This window comes from Mastigoproctus giganteus, chromosome 13 (genome assembly GCF_048544385.1).
Source record: "Mastigoproctus giganteus isolate SK-2022 chromosome 13, ASM4854438v1, whole genome shotgun sequence".
Classification (NCBI taxonomy): Eukaryota; Metazoa; Arthropoda; class Arachnida; order Uropygi; family Thelyphonidae; genus Mastigoproctus; species Mastigoproctus giganteus.
This window is the reverse complement of record NC_143587.1, coordinates 115,980,756-115,997,869: the sequence shown is the minus strand read 5'-3', so window position 1 is coordinate 115,997,869 and position 17,114 is coordinate 115,980,756. Positions and strand designations below refer to the sequence as shown.

The window sequence follows — 17,114 nt, the reverse complement described above, 5'->3', positions numbered from 1 at the left end:
GTGGATAGAAGACCGAACTCAAAATAAAATTCCGTTAAGTTCACTCATCATTCGTGAAAAGGCAAAACTCCTTTATCAACACTTTAGCGAAACTGGTGATAGCACTGGCGGGATAAGTTTTTTAGTTAGCGAACGTGCTGGTTTGAAATTTCTAATAAATATTACATTTAATATTAAATTGTTTCTTATTTTCAGTTCGATGCCATATGCTTGCATTTCACTATGTACTGTCTATGTACATAGTCATATTATGAAGGTACATATAATACATACATAGACAAAATTTTAGACTAGTTTTTCTTATATACAGTATTTCATACTTTGGAACGGAACCCATTTATTACTATGGGAGCCATAACTCAGTATTCGCGGCATTTCTCAGGAACGTAACCCCTGCGAATAGCGGGGGTTTACTGTATATATATATATATAAAAAAAAAAAAAAAGGGTGAACACTAGAATTTGGCCGAAAGAGATTTACAAGAAAGCATTAGAATTTAGACGTTGATTAGAATTTGAAGGCATTGTTAGGGGGGGTGTACTCGGTTTAGTGAGAGAGGGGGAGAGACTGAAGACTGGGAGAAAAACAGATAGAAGGATGGGGACGATAGAGAAGGCATCTCTAAAGAGGTCAGTGGAGACGAGCCCCACCAGGCGAAGTATTGGGGAGGCAGGAAGGGGAGGAAACAGAGACCTGTCGCCTCCCTTAAAGGGAACTGGGTTAGAGTACCCAGTTCAGATCGCCAGTGGCGTGTCGGCAGCATAGCTGCAGTGTGTCTTCATCTGTGATGGTTGTCAGGTCCATGTAGTGTCGAATCTGGTAGGAAGGTCAAACTGCCCATTCTGCTCAGGAGGTGGGATATGTTAGTGGCAGTGGGGAACTCACCAGGTAAAGGAGTGGGAGAGAGACACATTTACTTCATTCATAATCTGCATTCTCACTCTACTTGCATTCTATTTTTATACTTTTTTTTTTATATTTTATAATTTTTTTTTTCCAAGTTTTATATATATATTTTTTCACTCACTCATTCATCTTTTTCTCAAACACTGGTGGGTGGGATGGGATGCAATGATGTGTAGTGAAAATTTAAATACTAAGTAAAACTAGGGTTAGTGTGTACTTAATTGTAGCATTTATGGTTTGTGTTCTTTTTCTCACACACACTTTCATTCATTGTTTTGACTTTCATTTCATTTATTCAATCTTGCTTTCTGCACTGCACTCTCTGGGCACCTCAACTTACTGTTATTCTTCAGTTATGGTGCAGGCTTAGCTGCAAGTTTTTTGCAGGCCAGGGGAGAATTCAGTGATAGTGTTTGTGTTGATAGTATATATAAAGTAATGTAAGTTATTATTAACTTTGAATCCTTTTGGCCAATTACATTTGCTCTTCCACTCATTCCAATTCACTCTCTTTTTCCCTCATGCTAGGTCACTCTTTCTTTCACTAAAACTGCTATTTATTCCCTTTTACCACAATTCCTAGTTCACTCAGTGCCCAGCCTATTTATTCTGGCTTTCATTCTTATTTATTCTTCTTTCATTCTACGTTGCATCCCCTTGCTACTAGCTTACTGATATTTTTCAGCTAATCTGCTTCCCTGGCTGCTTGCACATTTCCCTCCCCAATTTGATCATACAGTGAAGCAATTGTAAATCAGGAGGGTACACTGTATTAGTATTAGTAATGACCATATGGTGCAAGGAAGCCTAAAGTTTATCCTGCACCAGCCAAAAAAACAAAAAGAGAAGAAAAAAGAGTAAAATAATAATAATAAAAAATAAAATAAAATAAATAATTATTAAATAATAAAAGAAAAGGAAATAGACAACCTATGTGTTTCCCTCCTCCCATACGTAACTATCCAGGTGACCTTTGAATTACCCAAAATTTTCAGCCCCTACCACCCATGTAGGTAACTTATTCCAGTAATTTATAACTTGATGGGAGCCCGTGACCACCAAATGGAGGATGCGGAAAGGTCAGGGAATGACCACCGCATATCCCCGGAGCAATATGGCCTTAGTTGCTAATGCTCCTAAAAACCAAATAACAAAAACAAATAACTCGCTGGCTAAAATAAAACTTCCTGCAATCCAGTCTAAACATCTCCCCCTGTAACTTGAATTTATGGCTCCTAGTTCTAAAATCATTTATAACCTTGAAAATTTCATCCTTATTCATTTTACTTTTACCTTTCAGAGCCTTAAACACCTCAATCAAGTCTCCTCTAAGGTGCCTCAAGCTGTGCAACCCACATATTCTAAATAAAAGTCGAATTTAGATTTAAATCTTATTTAGACTCATTCAACTCTAAATTTACAGTTGAATGAGAGGTATTAGAATCTATATTACTTAGTAACATGCATGGGTTGAAGTTTGAGAAGATGAAAGAAGATATTTATTGATATTAAACTTGAACTTCTGTAGATTGTAATTTTCAGGAAATATATATGAAGGAAGGTTATTCCAGAGAACAGAAGTTGAATGAATAAATGAGGAAGAAGAAAAGTTGATTCTGTGAGTTTGAAGTTGGACAGTAAAAGAATGTTGTCTGGTTGCGGCACGTGTTTGGACTGGTTTGGAAGAGAGAGTGGGAATTATAGATGTCAATTCAAAAGAACAGTGCCTATGGAATTATCTACAGAAAAGGCATGTAGCAGAGACAGAATGTCTGTGAGACAGAGTGGAGAGACTCTGTTATTAATTATTATTATTATTAATAATAATAATTAATAACAATACAATACAATACAATTTTATTTATCAAGAGAATTCGTTTACAATAAATGAACTTGTTAAGAAAAGTAAATTTCTTGACAACAAGTTGTAATTCTTCCTTTACAACAGTTTTGTACAAATTTGTTATCTTATAGAAAAGACTATGAAGTCACTACACAGTATATTCCACACTGTAAACAGAGGTAGTAGTTTATCTGCATATCAATTCTAATCTACTGTGTCATTGAGTATCAAGAATTTTCTTATTAGGAATTTTAATTTGGAGATGGGGTAACTTCTCCTGAGCCTGAAATCAGTGCTAGCCAACAAGTTGTTTATTGTATTCATTGTGTGCCTATCTCCAAATCTATTTAGTATCCTAGGGTGAGGCAAAGTAATTGCTTTTGGGTTCCTTAAATTTTGTGAGATATTTCTTTGCAGATTCGACTCTTCAAAAATAGTGTTAAGATATTTTAAGAATAGATTTAACTTCAGTTTTTGAACTGGATACAGTATTTTATATTTCAACAAAAATTGCCTTCTCTTGTTCAGGTCATTCCAAGAGTTTGTCCCCATTAAAAGTTTCAGAATCCTATTCATTAAGTTGTTTATTGCCCTTATTTCTGTTTTATTTGCTTGTGCCCATATATTTATTAAATAATTGAGTTGGGAGTCCACTAATGCATAAAATAAGGTAACTTTTGTTCTAAGATTTAATTTATTCTTAATGTAGTAGAAAAAGTACACATAAAATCTCATTTTTTTGTACAAGTTTGTTATATGCATTACCCAACTTAGACTGTAGTCAATCCATAACCCAAGGTAACAATGATTTGAAACTTCTTCCACAGTTAGACATTTGCAATTCTTGAAATTCTGATCATGTAGGCAATCATGTTTGTGCAATTTGATAGAGGGTTGAATGTCCAAGGTTTGATGAGGAGGTCTACCAAAAATTTTGTTTTTTTCAAAGCTGAGTGCTAATTTATTATCGTGCAACCAAGTTTGTAAATGTATTGCATCCTGTTGTAAATCATTCTCCATTTTTGTTAGATTCTTTCCTGTTGTATATAAGATTATATCATCTGCGTAAATTTTTATAAAAGAGTTCTTAATTACTTCAAATATGTCATTTATATAGATGTTGAACATGATTGGCCCAGCATGTGTGCCTCTCTTTACATTATAAGATTTTCCCTTTGTATTTTCTACTTCTACTGTTATTTTTCTCTTGGTTAAATAATTTGCTAGGAGTTGATTGAGTCTTCCCCTTATACCATATTTCAGTAATTTCTGTTGCAATATTGGGATATCAATTAGCATTAGCATTAGCAGAGGCATATGATGCAAGAAAGCAAGCTTATTCAGCATCAGCCAAAAAAAAAAAAAAAAAAAAAACAACCACTACTCCCATTTCACCCCTCCACCCCTCCATTCGTTCGAAATACCTGTCCAGCTGAGCCTTAAATTTGTTTAGGCTATCAACTTCAACAACAAGCGCTGGAAGTCTATTCCACAAACCAACTGCCCACTGGCTAAAGGCAAATTTCCGCACATCTATCCGACATCCGTCCTTCCTCAATTTGAATTTATGCCCTCTCAGGTGATTATTCTGAGCAAGAAGAAGAATCCCATCGGCATTGAGCATGCTCAAGCCATTCAAAGCCTTATACACCTCTATCAGATCACCTCGCCGATGCCTAGTCTCCAGGCTCTGTAATTTGCAAAACTTAAGCCTTTCTTCGTAAGAGCAACCCTTTGTTCCATTCACTAATCTTGTTGCCCTTCTCTGTACTCGTTCCAGCAGCTCTACATCCTTCTTGAAATGAGGCCTCCAGACCTGTATACAGTACTCAAGGTGTGGCCTGACCAATGCCTTATACAAGGGAATAATCACATCCCTGTCCCTGCTAGAAAAATTCCTGTATATCATTGACAAGACACCATGAGCTACTCTTGCAGCTCGTCTGCACTGCTCAGAGAACTTCATATCTGCCTGCACAATTACCCCCAGGTCCTTTTCATTCTCTACCACTGTCAGCGTAGTACCACAGAGTTGATACGTTGATCTGGGATTACTGTTTCCCATATGTAGTACTTTACATTTGTCAATGTTAAACTTCATTTGCCACCTCTCAGCCCATCTGCTCAACCTTTCCAGATCCTGTTGCAGCAGCATAGTATCAGTAGTGTCCTTAACAACCCTGCCAACCTTTGTATCGTCTGCAAACTTGGACATTAAGCCTGATACACCATCATCAATATCATTTATAAATACAGAAAACAACAATGGACCCAACACTGAACCCTGAGGAACTCCACTAATAACATTAGTCCACGTTGAGCAGTGTCCATTGATTACCACTCTCTGTCTTCTGCCACTCAACCATCCCTTTATCCATAGCAGCAATTTGCCTCCAATGCCACACTTCTCCAATTTGTGCAGCAGTCTTCCATGCGCAACAGTATCAAAAGCCTTTCTAAGATCCAAATATATAATATCAAAGTTATTCCCTGCATCCAGTTCTTTTGTGACTACATCATAGTATCCAATCAAATTGGTTTTATTTATAGATAAATAAAATCAATATGAATAACTTGAAAATCAATATGAAAATCCATAATGCTCCATTTAAATGTAAGTTTAGAGAGTCTACTAAGTTCTCTAATAATGTCTGTGTGCTCTTGCCCTTCTGATATGAGAATAGAGAGTTGTTTAACAGTCCATATTGATGTAAATATTTGCTTATATGGGAAAATATATAATTTTCTATCATCTTATGTAAAATTGACTGTATTGTTATTGGTCTGTAATTGCAAAAGTCATCAGGTGGTCCCTTTTTATATATAGGAATTACCTTACATTTGTAGAATAGCTTCCCGACTCTAACATCCTTGCTATTAGCTCTACCAAGAGAACAGAGAACTGTTTTTTGTTTCTCTTTACCTCAGTTACTGTAAATACAGTCCAGTCTGTAAGATTTCTTGTTCTTTAATTGTTCTATAATTTTAAGAATCGCAGTATAATGTGGAGCTAAGACTACACAAGAGTTCATTATCTGAGGAAGCCTGTCTTGTTGAGTAAAAGAATCTTGGCAATAATGTATTAAATATCTGTTGAGATCTAATACAGCTTTGGCAAATCTATTTGCAGCCTCATATTGTTTGTTTGCACCAGAAATTTGTTCTACTAGTGTTTTAATTTGGTTTCCTCTTGACTTTTTCTTCCTTGTACTTAACATGTTATTTATAATGCTCCATTTATCCTTTTGTGTAATCTGCTTATCCATGAAAAGATGATTGTAATAAGTATTTTTTTGCTTTTTTATCATACCTGTCACTTTATTTCTGAGTGTTTTATAATTGTGGTAATATTCTTTCTTTGATGGACAATTTCTATTCTAGATTCTATTTATATTCTAGATGGACAAGTTCTTTCTAGAGATGGTAAAGGAATCCACAACGAATGACTTCAAAGTCCAGAGGGACAGTGACCATGAGGACCTGGAGTGTGTGGGTGCTGACTGTATTGCATGCTCTGGATATAGTGAGCATGCAATACAGTCAGCACTTTGCGTAGTTTCTAACTTTCTTCTGTTTGTTGCAGTTATTGCTTCTGGATACCAGACTCCCGATGCATATAGGATGACTGGCAGGAAGACTGTTTTGGGAGGCGCCTCCGTAGCCAGGTGGGAAGGAGCAGCAGTGCGTAACATACGCTTCTTGATTAGACCGGGGTTCGAGCCCGTCACCACCAAATACGGAGGATGCGGAAAGGTCAGGGAATGACCACCGCATATCCAGGAGCAATATGGCCTTAGTTGCTAATGCTCCTAAAAAATCAAATAACAAACAACGACTGTTTTGGGGTAGAGGGCGAGGGTCTTCTTTCTCAGGCCCCAGTCTTTGTGAGTTATTCTCGTGAAGAGAGAGGAATATCTTCTAACTTTGTTCTGGATGTAGTTAATGTGGGGGGTAAAGATAAGTTCTTGTCCAGGATGATGCCAAGATACTTTAACTCTGTTGTTAATTTAATTGTGATCCCTTGGATTTTTATTTGGGTGGGGTCCCTGATGTCCAGTGTTCCCCGAAGTAGTATTGAACTTGTCTTTGTTGGGGATATTGTCAGATTATTTTGGCTGGTCCATTGTTGCAGGGCAGCAAATGCCTAGTTTGCAGTGATTTCTAGTTGAGCTCTAGAATCCTCGGCGAGCATCAGGACAAGGTCGTCCATGTAGGCCTGTGTCTTAGTATTCCCAATATCGAGGTTTAAGAAGCTGTCCAGGACCACATTCCAGAGAAGTGGGCCTAGGACAGAGCCTTGTGGGCATCTTCTATGTACTGATCTTGAGACTGAGCGGTACAGGGCTGTGACAGTGATGGATCTATTTGACAGGTAGGTAGTAATGCACTTATAAAGATTGGTTGGCAGGTTAGCCTCCCGGAGCCTGCCAAGGATGCTTGGCCACCAGAGGGTATCATATGCCCCGCCAAAATCCACTGCTATGACAAGAAAGTATTTTCTGTTTGTTGTTGTGGCTGCTTTGATGATGTTCCCCAGGGCATCAACAGTTGAGTGTCCTCTCCGGAAACCATACTGGTTTGGTGATTGGAGTCCTAAGTTCGGGTAGTGATTTTCATTCCTGCTCTGCAATAGGTGTTCCAGGAGCTTGCTTAACACTGTCAATAGTGCTATGAGTCGATAGGACCCCAGGAGATCCTGTTGCTTTGTAGGATTTTTTCAAGACAAGGATTTTTTAAGAGGGCGCTGCCGCCCTCCATGCGAGGGGGAAGTATCCTTCTTTTAAGCATCTCTTGAAAAGGTTTAGTATTTGATTGGGAATGGCTTCAGCAGCCTTTTTTACGATTTCGGGCTCTAGGAGATCCACACCTGGTGTTTTCTTGTTCCGTAGTTTGGCGGCTGCATTTTCCAGGTCAACCCTGGTGAAAGGTTCCTCTACTTCTGCTGTGGTGTAGGTACTGTTTTGATGGCATAGCAGCAGTTGTTCCGGCATAATTGGGTCCTGGTGTTCCAGAAACATGGATCCAAGATGTTATTAATGGAGTCTTTCCACATCTTGGTATATTCTCCTTGTGGCTTCCTGGTTGCTGGGATAACTTCACCTCTTGGAAGCTTGTTCGTGGTCACATGAAAAACCACTCACCAAGGATCACTGTTTCCTCTCTCAGAAACCAGGTGCTCCCATGTATGCTGCTTCTGTTCCTGGATCTTAGCTATGTATTGATTTCTGATTGCACATCCCACAGTGCCTCCACTTCAGCAGTAGGCCAGCTGGGGCCGTCCACATGGTGCAACAGGAAATATGATTCATCGTACCAGATGACCTTCTTCCAATCACTCAAGGTCAAGTTTCGATTCTTGTGTGCCCAGTGTAGGCGCTGTGGCCTGTGAACCATAGTTAGCATGGGCACTCGTAGTGGCCTGCAGCTGCACAGCCCCATTTTCAGCAGGATTCAATGTACTGTGTGTTGTGACACATTACTCCCATCACCAGTATTCCAAATTACTGGCGAGTTGCACCACAGTTGCTCTTCTGTTGCAACATACCATCCGGAAGAGCCTTTGCTCACCTTGAGCATCGATGAACTGTGGTCGTCCAACACCTCGCTGGCAGTTGATGGGTTTTCCCTACTTGGACCACTTTCGGTAGGTACTAACCACGGCTGACCGTGAGCACCCCACCAGCCGTGCCATTTCGGATATGCTCTGACCCAGTCGTTTGGCCATTACAATTTGGCCTTTTTCAAACTCGCTTAAGTTCGCTGCCTTTGCCATCTGAAGAACAAAATTAACACTGATCAACGGAGCTCAGTATCAGGTGTTTTTTATACCATGTCCCGACCCGCGCACGTGCCATAGTCGATTTGCATAACGACTCGCTGGTCATAATGTTTTGGCTCATCAGTGTATAACGTCAATAACTTTTGCTCCTGGCAGACATACTGTGGTCCTATTGCACCTATCCTTTTTGCACAATATATTTCCTGTTTTTTCCCTGACAGTAGAGTCACCAACAATAGATATCTCCCTGTGGGACCAGTGCATTCCGCCTTGGAGATTCACACTGTATTGCCTGATGCACAAGTGCAAGCTCTGGGTTGAGGACTGGGTCTGAGGACTTGATGGTGCTTCCCAATTTAATTTCTTTGATACCATCCATCCTGTCCTTCAAGCTCTCATAGACACTTATCAGAACGCTGAGTTTACGCATAATATCCTCACACTCTACACATCGAACACACAAAAACGTTCCCTTTCCCTTTGGCTGTATCATGTCCCATTGCAGAGAGATCTGCAAACATCAAACGATTAGTACATTTCATCATTTCATAAGGCTGTGATTCAGAGGACAACCCCCCCCCCCGTTATGCCCAGAGCCACAGCACACCTGCTGCTTTGAGCCCTTTGCTTTGTTGCTGTCATCTGAGGCATGATTTCCTTTCAAGTTCAGTTTAATTGAGATTCAACGTAAATGCAATATATATATTACAATATCGAATTTAGGCTTTTATGTCAATAGCAGTGACAGTTTTAGTGTTCAAATTCTGTTATTATAAAATTTTGTGCAAAAATTAATATTTAAAAAAAAAAATTATAATACTTCTATTAATACATTTCATCATTTCATAAGGCTGTGATTCAGAGGACAACTCCCCCCCCCCCCCCCCCGTTATGCCCAGAGCCACAGCACACCTGCTGCTTTGAGCTTTGCTTTGTTGCTGTCATCTGAGGCATGATTTCCTTTCAAGTTCAGTTTAATTGAGATTCAACTTAAATGCAATATATATATTACAATATCGAATTTAGGCTTTTATGTCAATAGCAGTGACAGTTTTAGTGTTCAAATTCTGTTATTATAAAATTTTGTGCAAAAATTAATATTTAAAAAAAAAAAATTATAATACTTCTATACTCTTGAGTAACTTTCAAGGAAATTTTATTGCTGAAAATATACCTACAAACAGTGAAGTACATATATGAAGGTGAAGTTCCCTCCATGGCTGGAAATATGGTTGGGCAATATTCTTGTTTATATTCCGGAATGGCCACTAGGTCAGAGGAATTTACAATAAATCATAAATACAATTGTTATTTGTATTTAGTAGTCATATGGGTTTGAACCCCAGTTCACTTGAGAGCGTGTGCTACTGCATTTTCACGGCTGACTTCAGCTACACTCCATTTAAGTTCATTGACTCCATTCTAGTTGTACTATTAGTTCTTATGTCGTGGGTGACATTTACACTGCATTTCTCTTCTTCTCGAACCTCTTGTGAATAAACTTAGGTATGCTTTCCACAGTGTAGCAGATCATTTCATTATTATTATTATTAGCCATATGGTGCAAGAAAGCCTGAGGTTTATGCTGCACCACCCAAAAAAAATTACCCTGAGAGAGAGAGAGAGAGAGAGAGAGAGAGAGAGAGAGAGAGAGAATCAGAAGGGAATCACTAAGAAAGCAAGAAAGAGAAGAATGATGATATCCACTCAGGACCCTGGGTTTGCCAAGCCCTTATTCACCAGATGTGAGCCCCTGGGGTTTGCAGCAGTGATGCATACTGCTTACCATAGCAGTAGGAACTGTGAGAGTGAGAGAGGCACAAAACTGCAGTTAATTTTTTGCAATAGCGAATTATTAAACCTTGCTACTAGCAATGTTTAGTTTTAATTTTTAAAGGATTAAGTGTGATGTTAGTTATATTTGAAAGTTGTTTTAAGAAAATAATTAGAAAAGTTTATAGTTACCAAAAAGCTCTTTTTAAAATTTTTTTCCGAACTTGACTACCATAACTGGAAACGCAACAATTTATTTTTATAGTACAGTGGCTTCTACAGTACTTATATTACTAGCAAATTGCCACTTTATTACTTACAGCTGTTTGACTCACTTTTTTATATATTTCTCCACACTGTATAGTCAAATACAGACCGAATAGAAATAAAACTTACATATATGAAAAAAAATATATCAAGCTATAATATCATTAAAACAGAAATAATTTAAATGTAATTATGGAATTCTGACCCACACACACAAAAACATGATACTGACTCTTTATCTTTTATCTCTTTTTCCGATTCTACTTACATAGAAACTTATATCCAGTTCTTTTGCTCCTGAAGATCTCTAGCATGACATGTCTGTGTATTTTTGTAATTTTTTAAAATAATTTTTAGTTAATTTTATCCATAAAAATGAATGGCTCATAAATGAAACAGATTTCCCAAGTGATGAAACATAAAGAAACATAGCTAGCAGAAAAGCCATTACAGGGATAACACTTCTGTCAAAGTAATTATTATAGTTAACTGTATAATATACTAAATATAATAAGTATAATAACACTTCTGTCAAAGTAATTATTATAGTTATAACTGTATAATATACTAAATATAATAAGTATAATAACACTTCTGTCAAAGTAATTATTATAGTTATAACTGTATAATCATATACTGTAGTTATAACTGTGTAATCATATATAACTGTATAAACAATAAGTACTATTGCATAATTTATATATGATTGGTAGTTGATTAGATATGCTATTTGTGTTTTCATCTATAAAAATTTAATATCAGATACTTGATCAGGAATGTAATCCTCTGTTATATCACTGTTTCTAAGGAAAAGTCAATTTTGAATTTTTACAGAAACCAACCATGTTTGAAGGCTGTCTGTTGTTATAATATTTAACAATTAGAAAAACAGTCTTACATAGATTCTTATTGCTATTAGTCATACTATCTATAAGTAGATAGTGTGACTTATAGTACTATCTATATAGTAGATAAGAATCAGAGTTCTCTTTCTGAAACAAGAGTTTAATGTAGATATATATGTACTGTAATTATTATATTGAAGACTAAATGCACAAGGTATAATATGTTATGGGTTGAAATTAACTATATAATATCAGTGTAAATGCACCATAGTTTACCCATAAGTTTAACTGCATAAGTAGCATAATGGCATTGTGTGATTTTATCTCATATTGTGGCTACCTTCACAACGAGATACCAGGTATTGCACTACTTTGAATAAATAACGATTCTCTAGTAGAGGAGACTATTGTTATTTATTCTCAGAGGGCACTACCACTCAGCTGCATTTTGAAGCTTGTTGGCTCACTCATCGGTGGGTGGCTGGTACCCTGATAATGCAGACATGCCATCACGGTTGTGAAGTTAATTCCACAATATGAGAGATGCCATATGGTGAAGATAATGATAATATGTTGAAGACTAAATGCACAAGGCATAATATGTTATGGGTTGAAATTAACTGTATAATATTAGTGTAAATACACCTTAGTTTACCCGTAAGTTTTAACTCCATAAGTAGTGTAACGGCATCATTCAGTTTTATCTCATATTGCGGCTACCTTCATAACGAGATACTAGGTATTGTACTACTTCGAATAATAGAGAAGCATTATTTATTCGAAGTAGTGCAATACCTTGTATCTCTTTGTGAAGGTAGCTACAATATGAGATAAAATCGAATGATGCCGCTACACTACTTATGTAGTTAAATTTATGGGTAAACTATGGTGTATTTACACTGATATTATATAGTATATATAATTATTGTAATATAAGATACTTCATATTGTCTATTAAATTAAATATAACATGAGAAAATGTAATATCATTAAATTTTTATAGATCCAGAATGCACTTTGCCAAAAGGAAATAAATTTGTTCCATTTACATGAACATTACAAACCATCAGCCTTTCAGATACGTTATGCTGGATGTAAAGGAATGATAGCTGAAGCTCCCCATTTAAAGGGTCGAAAACTAGTTGTCCGTCCAAGCATGAAAAAGTTTGAATGTTCCAGTTCTCATCACTTGGAAGTAGTAAAAACTAGTTCTCCAAGTAAGTGTCATGGTTATATATGCTGCCTATAATAATATTTTAGCCTTTCATATGTGGGTTACAAATTGTGTGCAGGAACCTTGCTTTTCAGTTTTTTTCTACTGGGATGATGTCACTCTTACAATCACCATAATGACATCTATTAGCTAGGCAGTTTATACTGCAAAATTGTACTTAAGCATTAACTATATCTGCAGAGATACTAATGAGCAAAAAAGTATTAAGTATTAAATGCTTCTAGTACTTCTTTGTGCAAATATAATTTAAATAGAAATAAATACATTTGAACAGCAGAACTTTTAGATTATGTATATTCAAAATTAGAAAATCTGATTTGGACCTTGATAATGTTTATAAATTACAGCAAACTTAGTAACACAGAGATGATAAATGTTAAGTATTTTTGATTTATTCCATAAATTTAATTTTAGCCTACCACCCAACTTTTTTGGCACCACTAAATTTTCAGAACTTCTCATCAGATGGAGTTTTATATAACTGTAGCTGAATTGTTATGAATCCAATAATATATTGCTCTTTTTGTATATAAATGCAAATATATGTGATTCTGTTGCACATCAAGCTTTGTATTTAGTGACAAAGAAAGAATATCTGTTCTGTGACAAATAAAGAATACAGCAGACTCTCGATTAACTGGGATCAGATTAACCGGGACATGTCAACCCCAAATAAAAAAAAAAAAAAAATCAACCAGAAATCAAAAAAAATTCAAGTAGTAACTAGAATAGGTATAAACAGATATTTTGCAAGTTGTAAATAAGCGACAAGCAGTATTATAAGTCGTCATTGGGAGATTAGTGTACCTATTATCTTGCAATCCCCGCTGTCTTCACACCTGTTGCTCAAAAAAAAAGAAAAAAAAAAAAAAAAAAAGAGCGAGAGACCAAATGTTTAGTTTGTTTTAGTGCATTGCGTCGATTGTTGTGTTCCGTTGCAGCACAAAAGGACAAATTTTGTTTCGTTATTTGTGTCAGGGATGTTGGAATTTTTTTTTATAGTAAATTTTTTTTTTGTTTAGAAATCACGAAAATGATGGGTAAATGCAAAAGAGTTGCACTTTCAGTTAAACAAAAACTTGGAATTATTCAAAAGTTTGAAAATAGTGTATCTGTTAAATCTCTAAGGAATCATTATAATAAAGATGTATCAAAATGACCAAACATTAACAAGTATCGTGCAGAATTCAGATTTGTTAATAATAATATAGTAGCAATATGTTATTAGTCATTCCTAAGTTACGTAAAACTCGACGAAGTAAGAAGTCCTGGAACATATCTTTTACGTTTGTCGGGGGTTTTTGTATTTTTGGATTAACCGGGAAATCGATTATCCGGGATTTGTTTTTTACCATCTATCCCGGAAAATTGAGAATCTACTGTATTTGTTTTTAAAGTAGAGAGAAAAAAAAAAGATAGGAATGTCTTCTGGACTCATTTAAACTTAATACCATAAGTATTAAACTACTTAATTTTAGATTTTGAAAATAAACTCTTTCCCAAGTTATTATTATTATTATTAGCCATATGGTGCAAGGAAGCCTGAGGCTTATGCTGCACCAGCCAAAAAAAAAAAAAAAAAATTCTGAACTACCCAGAGAGAGAGAGAGAGAGAGAGAGAGAGAGAGATAAAAGGGAATCACTAAGGAAGAGAAGAATGATGATGTCCAGCTCAGGGCCCTGGGTATGCCAAGCCCATACTCACCAGATGTGAGTCCTTGGGGTTTTGTTACATTGTCATATGCTGTGTTGAATGATTGAGTAGTGATTTTGATACCTTTGTTAATTTTTTAAACCATTTTATTCAGAACAAGTGCTGATAATTTTGCTGAATAATTGTGTAGTGAAGTAGTATTCTTAAAATCTGAATTTCTTAATTAAACCCTTAATTTTTAACATAAAGTAAAACAAATATGTAATTCATTGATAACTAGCAGGGTGACTATAAGCATTTTCTGTTTTCACTAATGGACTATTCTCAAAATTGATCCACAAGTAAAAATCATTAAAAAAAAAAGATGAACAAGTCATTGCATACACTTAACTATTTAGGTACTTTTTAATGTACTTAGTAAGGTGTAAGGTATATTGATGTCATGCGGCACCAGGGGTTTCCCCATCTCCGCGTTGCTTTCATTGTGGGTGTACCAGTTTGCTGGGAATGCCAGAGATTTAAAAGTGTGTGGGTATTGTACATGTGTAATGTCGTGTACCGTTGTTCATCTGGTCATTTAGCCGCTGGGCCCCTGTTGGAGCCCAACGTTGCCCCACCTTCGCCCCGTGGAGGCAGACGAGGAACCCAGTAGACTTAGTTACCCTGGCAGGTCCTGCCGCTTAGTTTCCTGAGATTTCGGCGGCTAGGACCTTAAAAAAAAAAAAAAAAAATCATAATATGTATGTATATGCACATGTATATACTCATTTCACTTGTCTGCATACACCATATGTTGTATGCCTATATACACCACTGGGGGGTTTGATATTACATAGATGGATAGGCCGAGACTGGGCTAAGATTATTTTGAGTGTTGTTAAATTTAGTGTGTGGGACGTTCGCATTGTATATAGATAGAGTAGGAGGGGAGACAGAAGACTGGGGGGTAAAGATAGAAATATGGGAGCGATAGAGAAGATGCCCCCAGTTGGTCAGTGAGGCATGCCCATGCCTCACCAGAGAGGAAAGGGGGGGGGTTCGGCGAGGGGACAAGGAGTCTCCGCCCCGCCGTGGTAGGTTTGGAAAGGAATCGAGTCAGGTGCTCGATTCTGGTCCCCAACGAGTCTTGATGGCAGTGAAGCTGCATGGTTCAGGTCCACGTGGGCTTTTGCAGATTCAGGGTTCAGTCAGTCGCAGAGTTGTAGGCCATGTCCTTTTATTCTCATTGGAGGTATGGAATTTGTTGTGGGAATAGTAGCTTGTCCATTTAGTTTCCAGTTGTGTTGTTATTTGCTTGTTGGGCTAGTGTAGCTCGGTGTCTGTTAAACAGTTTCTGTGCAAATTCGGTGAATGCCATGTATGGTCCTTTATCGTCCAGAATGAATTGCTTCTGATCCTTGGGTGAATGTTGTAGTCTTGTCACCAGCTGGCAGCGGATGTCATCGTATTGGTGGCAGTCATACATTAGATGCGACCAAGTTTCTGGAATGCCACAAGTGCAATTTGGATTTTCAATTATTCCCAGGGTTGTTAGTTTGGCGTTTAAGGCACCATGTCCTGTGAGTAGGTACATCACAAACAGACCAGGTGCGTACCAGGTTGGTAATTTAGGTTGGAATCTATGTATATTTGGAAAGAATTTATTTGTTATCCGACCTTTAATGGAGACATCCCATTGTGCCTGCCATGCCTGCAGCAAGTGGGTCTGGAGTCTTCTTTTTTCCGCAATGCGGTTATTTCCTGGATCTCCATTGAAGTCAAGGTGTGTACAAGCATTGCCTTTAGCGAGCCCATGGAGGATGCCTCTTCTCACCACCTCTAGGTCTAAGGGGAGGGTTCCTGCGATGACTTGCAGAGCGTGTGTGCTCACTGTGCTGCAGGCACGAGTAGCAGTGAGTAGCATGATTCTATGTATGGAATTAAGTATTCTTAGGTTTGCAGCTGTGCTGGCCTTTTTGTACCAGGCACCAGCTGCGTATGTTGCGATTGGTAAGAAGGCTGCTTTATAATAAAACATCATCGTTCTCTGTTTCAATCCCTAGTCTCTTCGGGCAATTCTGTTTATTAAGGCAGTGCAGTTTCTTATTTTTCTTCTTACGTAGTTTAGGTGTGGTTTGAAGGATAAGCGGGTATCCAAGATGACGCCCAAGTATTTGAGCTCTGTGCTGAGCCTTATTGTTCTAGTGCCAATTTTAATTTGGGGTGGTCTGTGGATGTTCAGTGTTCCCTTTAAGAATATGGAGTTGGTCTTCGTCGGTGAGATTTGTAGTAAATGGTGTGTGGCCCAGTCTTGGAGAATTTGCACAGCACGGTTTGCCAGTATTTCCAGTTGTGCCCTGGAATTAGCTTCTATTGTTAAGATGAGGTCGTCCGCGAAGGCTTGTGAGCAGACCCCTTCCAGATCCTTGTTTAGAAACTGGTCCATCAGGAGGTTCCACATTGTTGGTCCAAGTACTGACACCTGTGGGCACCCTCTATATATTTTTCTTTCTATTTCTTTGTAGGGAGCTTTTATCTTGATTGCTCTGTCGGTGAGATAGCTTTTAAGCATATTGAAGAGGTTGCCAGGAACCTCTGCCTCCTGGAGCCAACCCAGGACGCTTGGCCACCATAGGGTGTCGAACGCCCTGGCAAAATCAATTGAGATAGCTAGCACGTATTTTTTCTCAGATTCTTGTGCTTGGGCAATTAGGCTTTGGAGTGCATCTACTGTGGATCGACCTGGTTTGAATCCGTACTGGTTTCATGAAGATAGGTTTGCCTGTTGGTAGTGGCGATTTATTCTGGATAACAGTAGCAATGTACTTAGTAC

The 17,114-nt window shown here is 37.6% G+C and overlaps 1 protein-coding gene across 1 annotated transcript in view; it reads left to right on the top strand.

Moving 5' to 3' along the window:
• Window positions 1-17,114, top strand: part of LOC150076380 (uncharacterized) — a 178,577-nt gene that overhangs the window by 49,914 nt on the left and 111,549 nt on the right. The window contains exon 3 of the mRNA XM_090387342.1: window positions 12,475-12,631. Within this exon, the coding sequence (XP_090243468.1) occupies window positions 12,475-12,631 (157 nt within the window). The remainder of the gene's footprint in view (window positions 1-12,474; window positions 12,632-17,114) is intronic.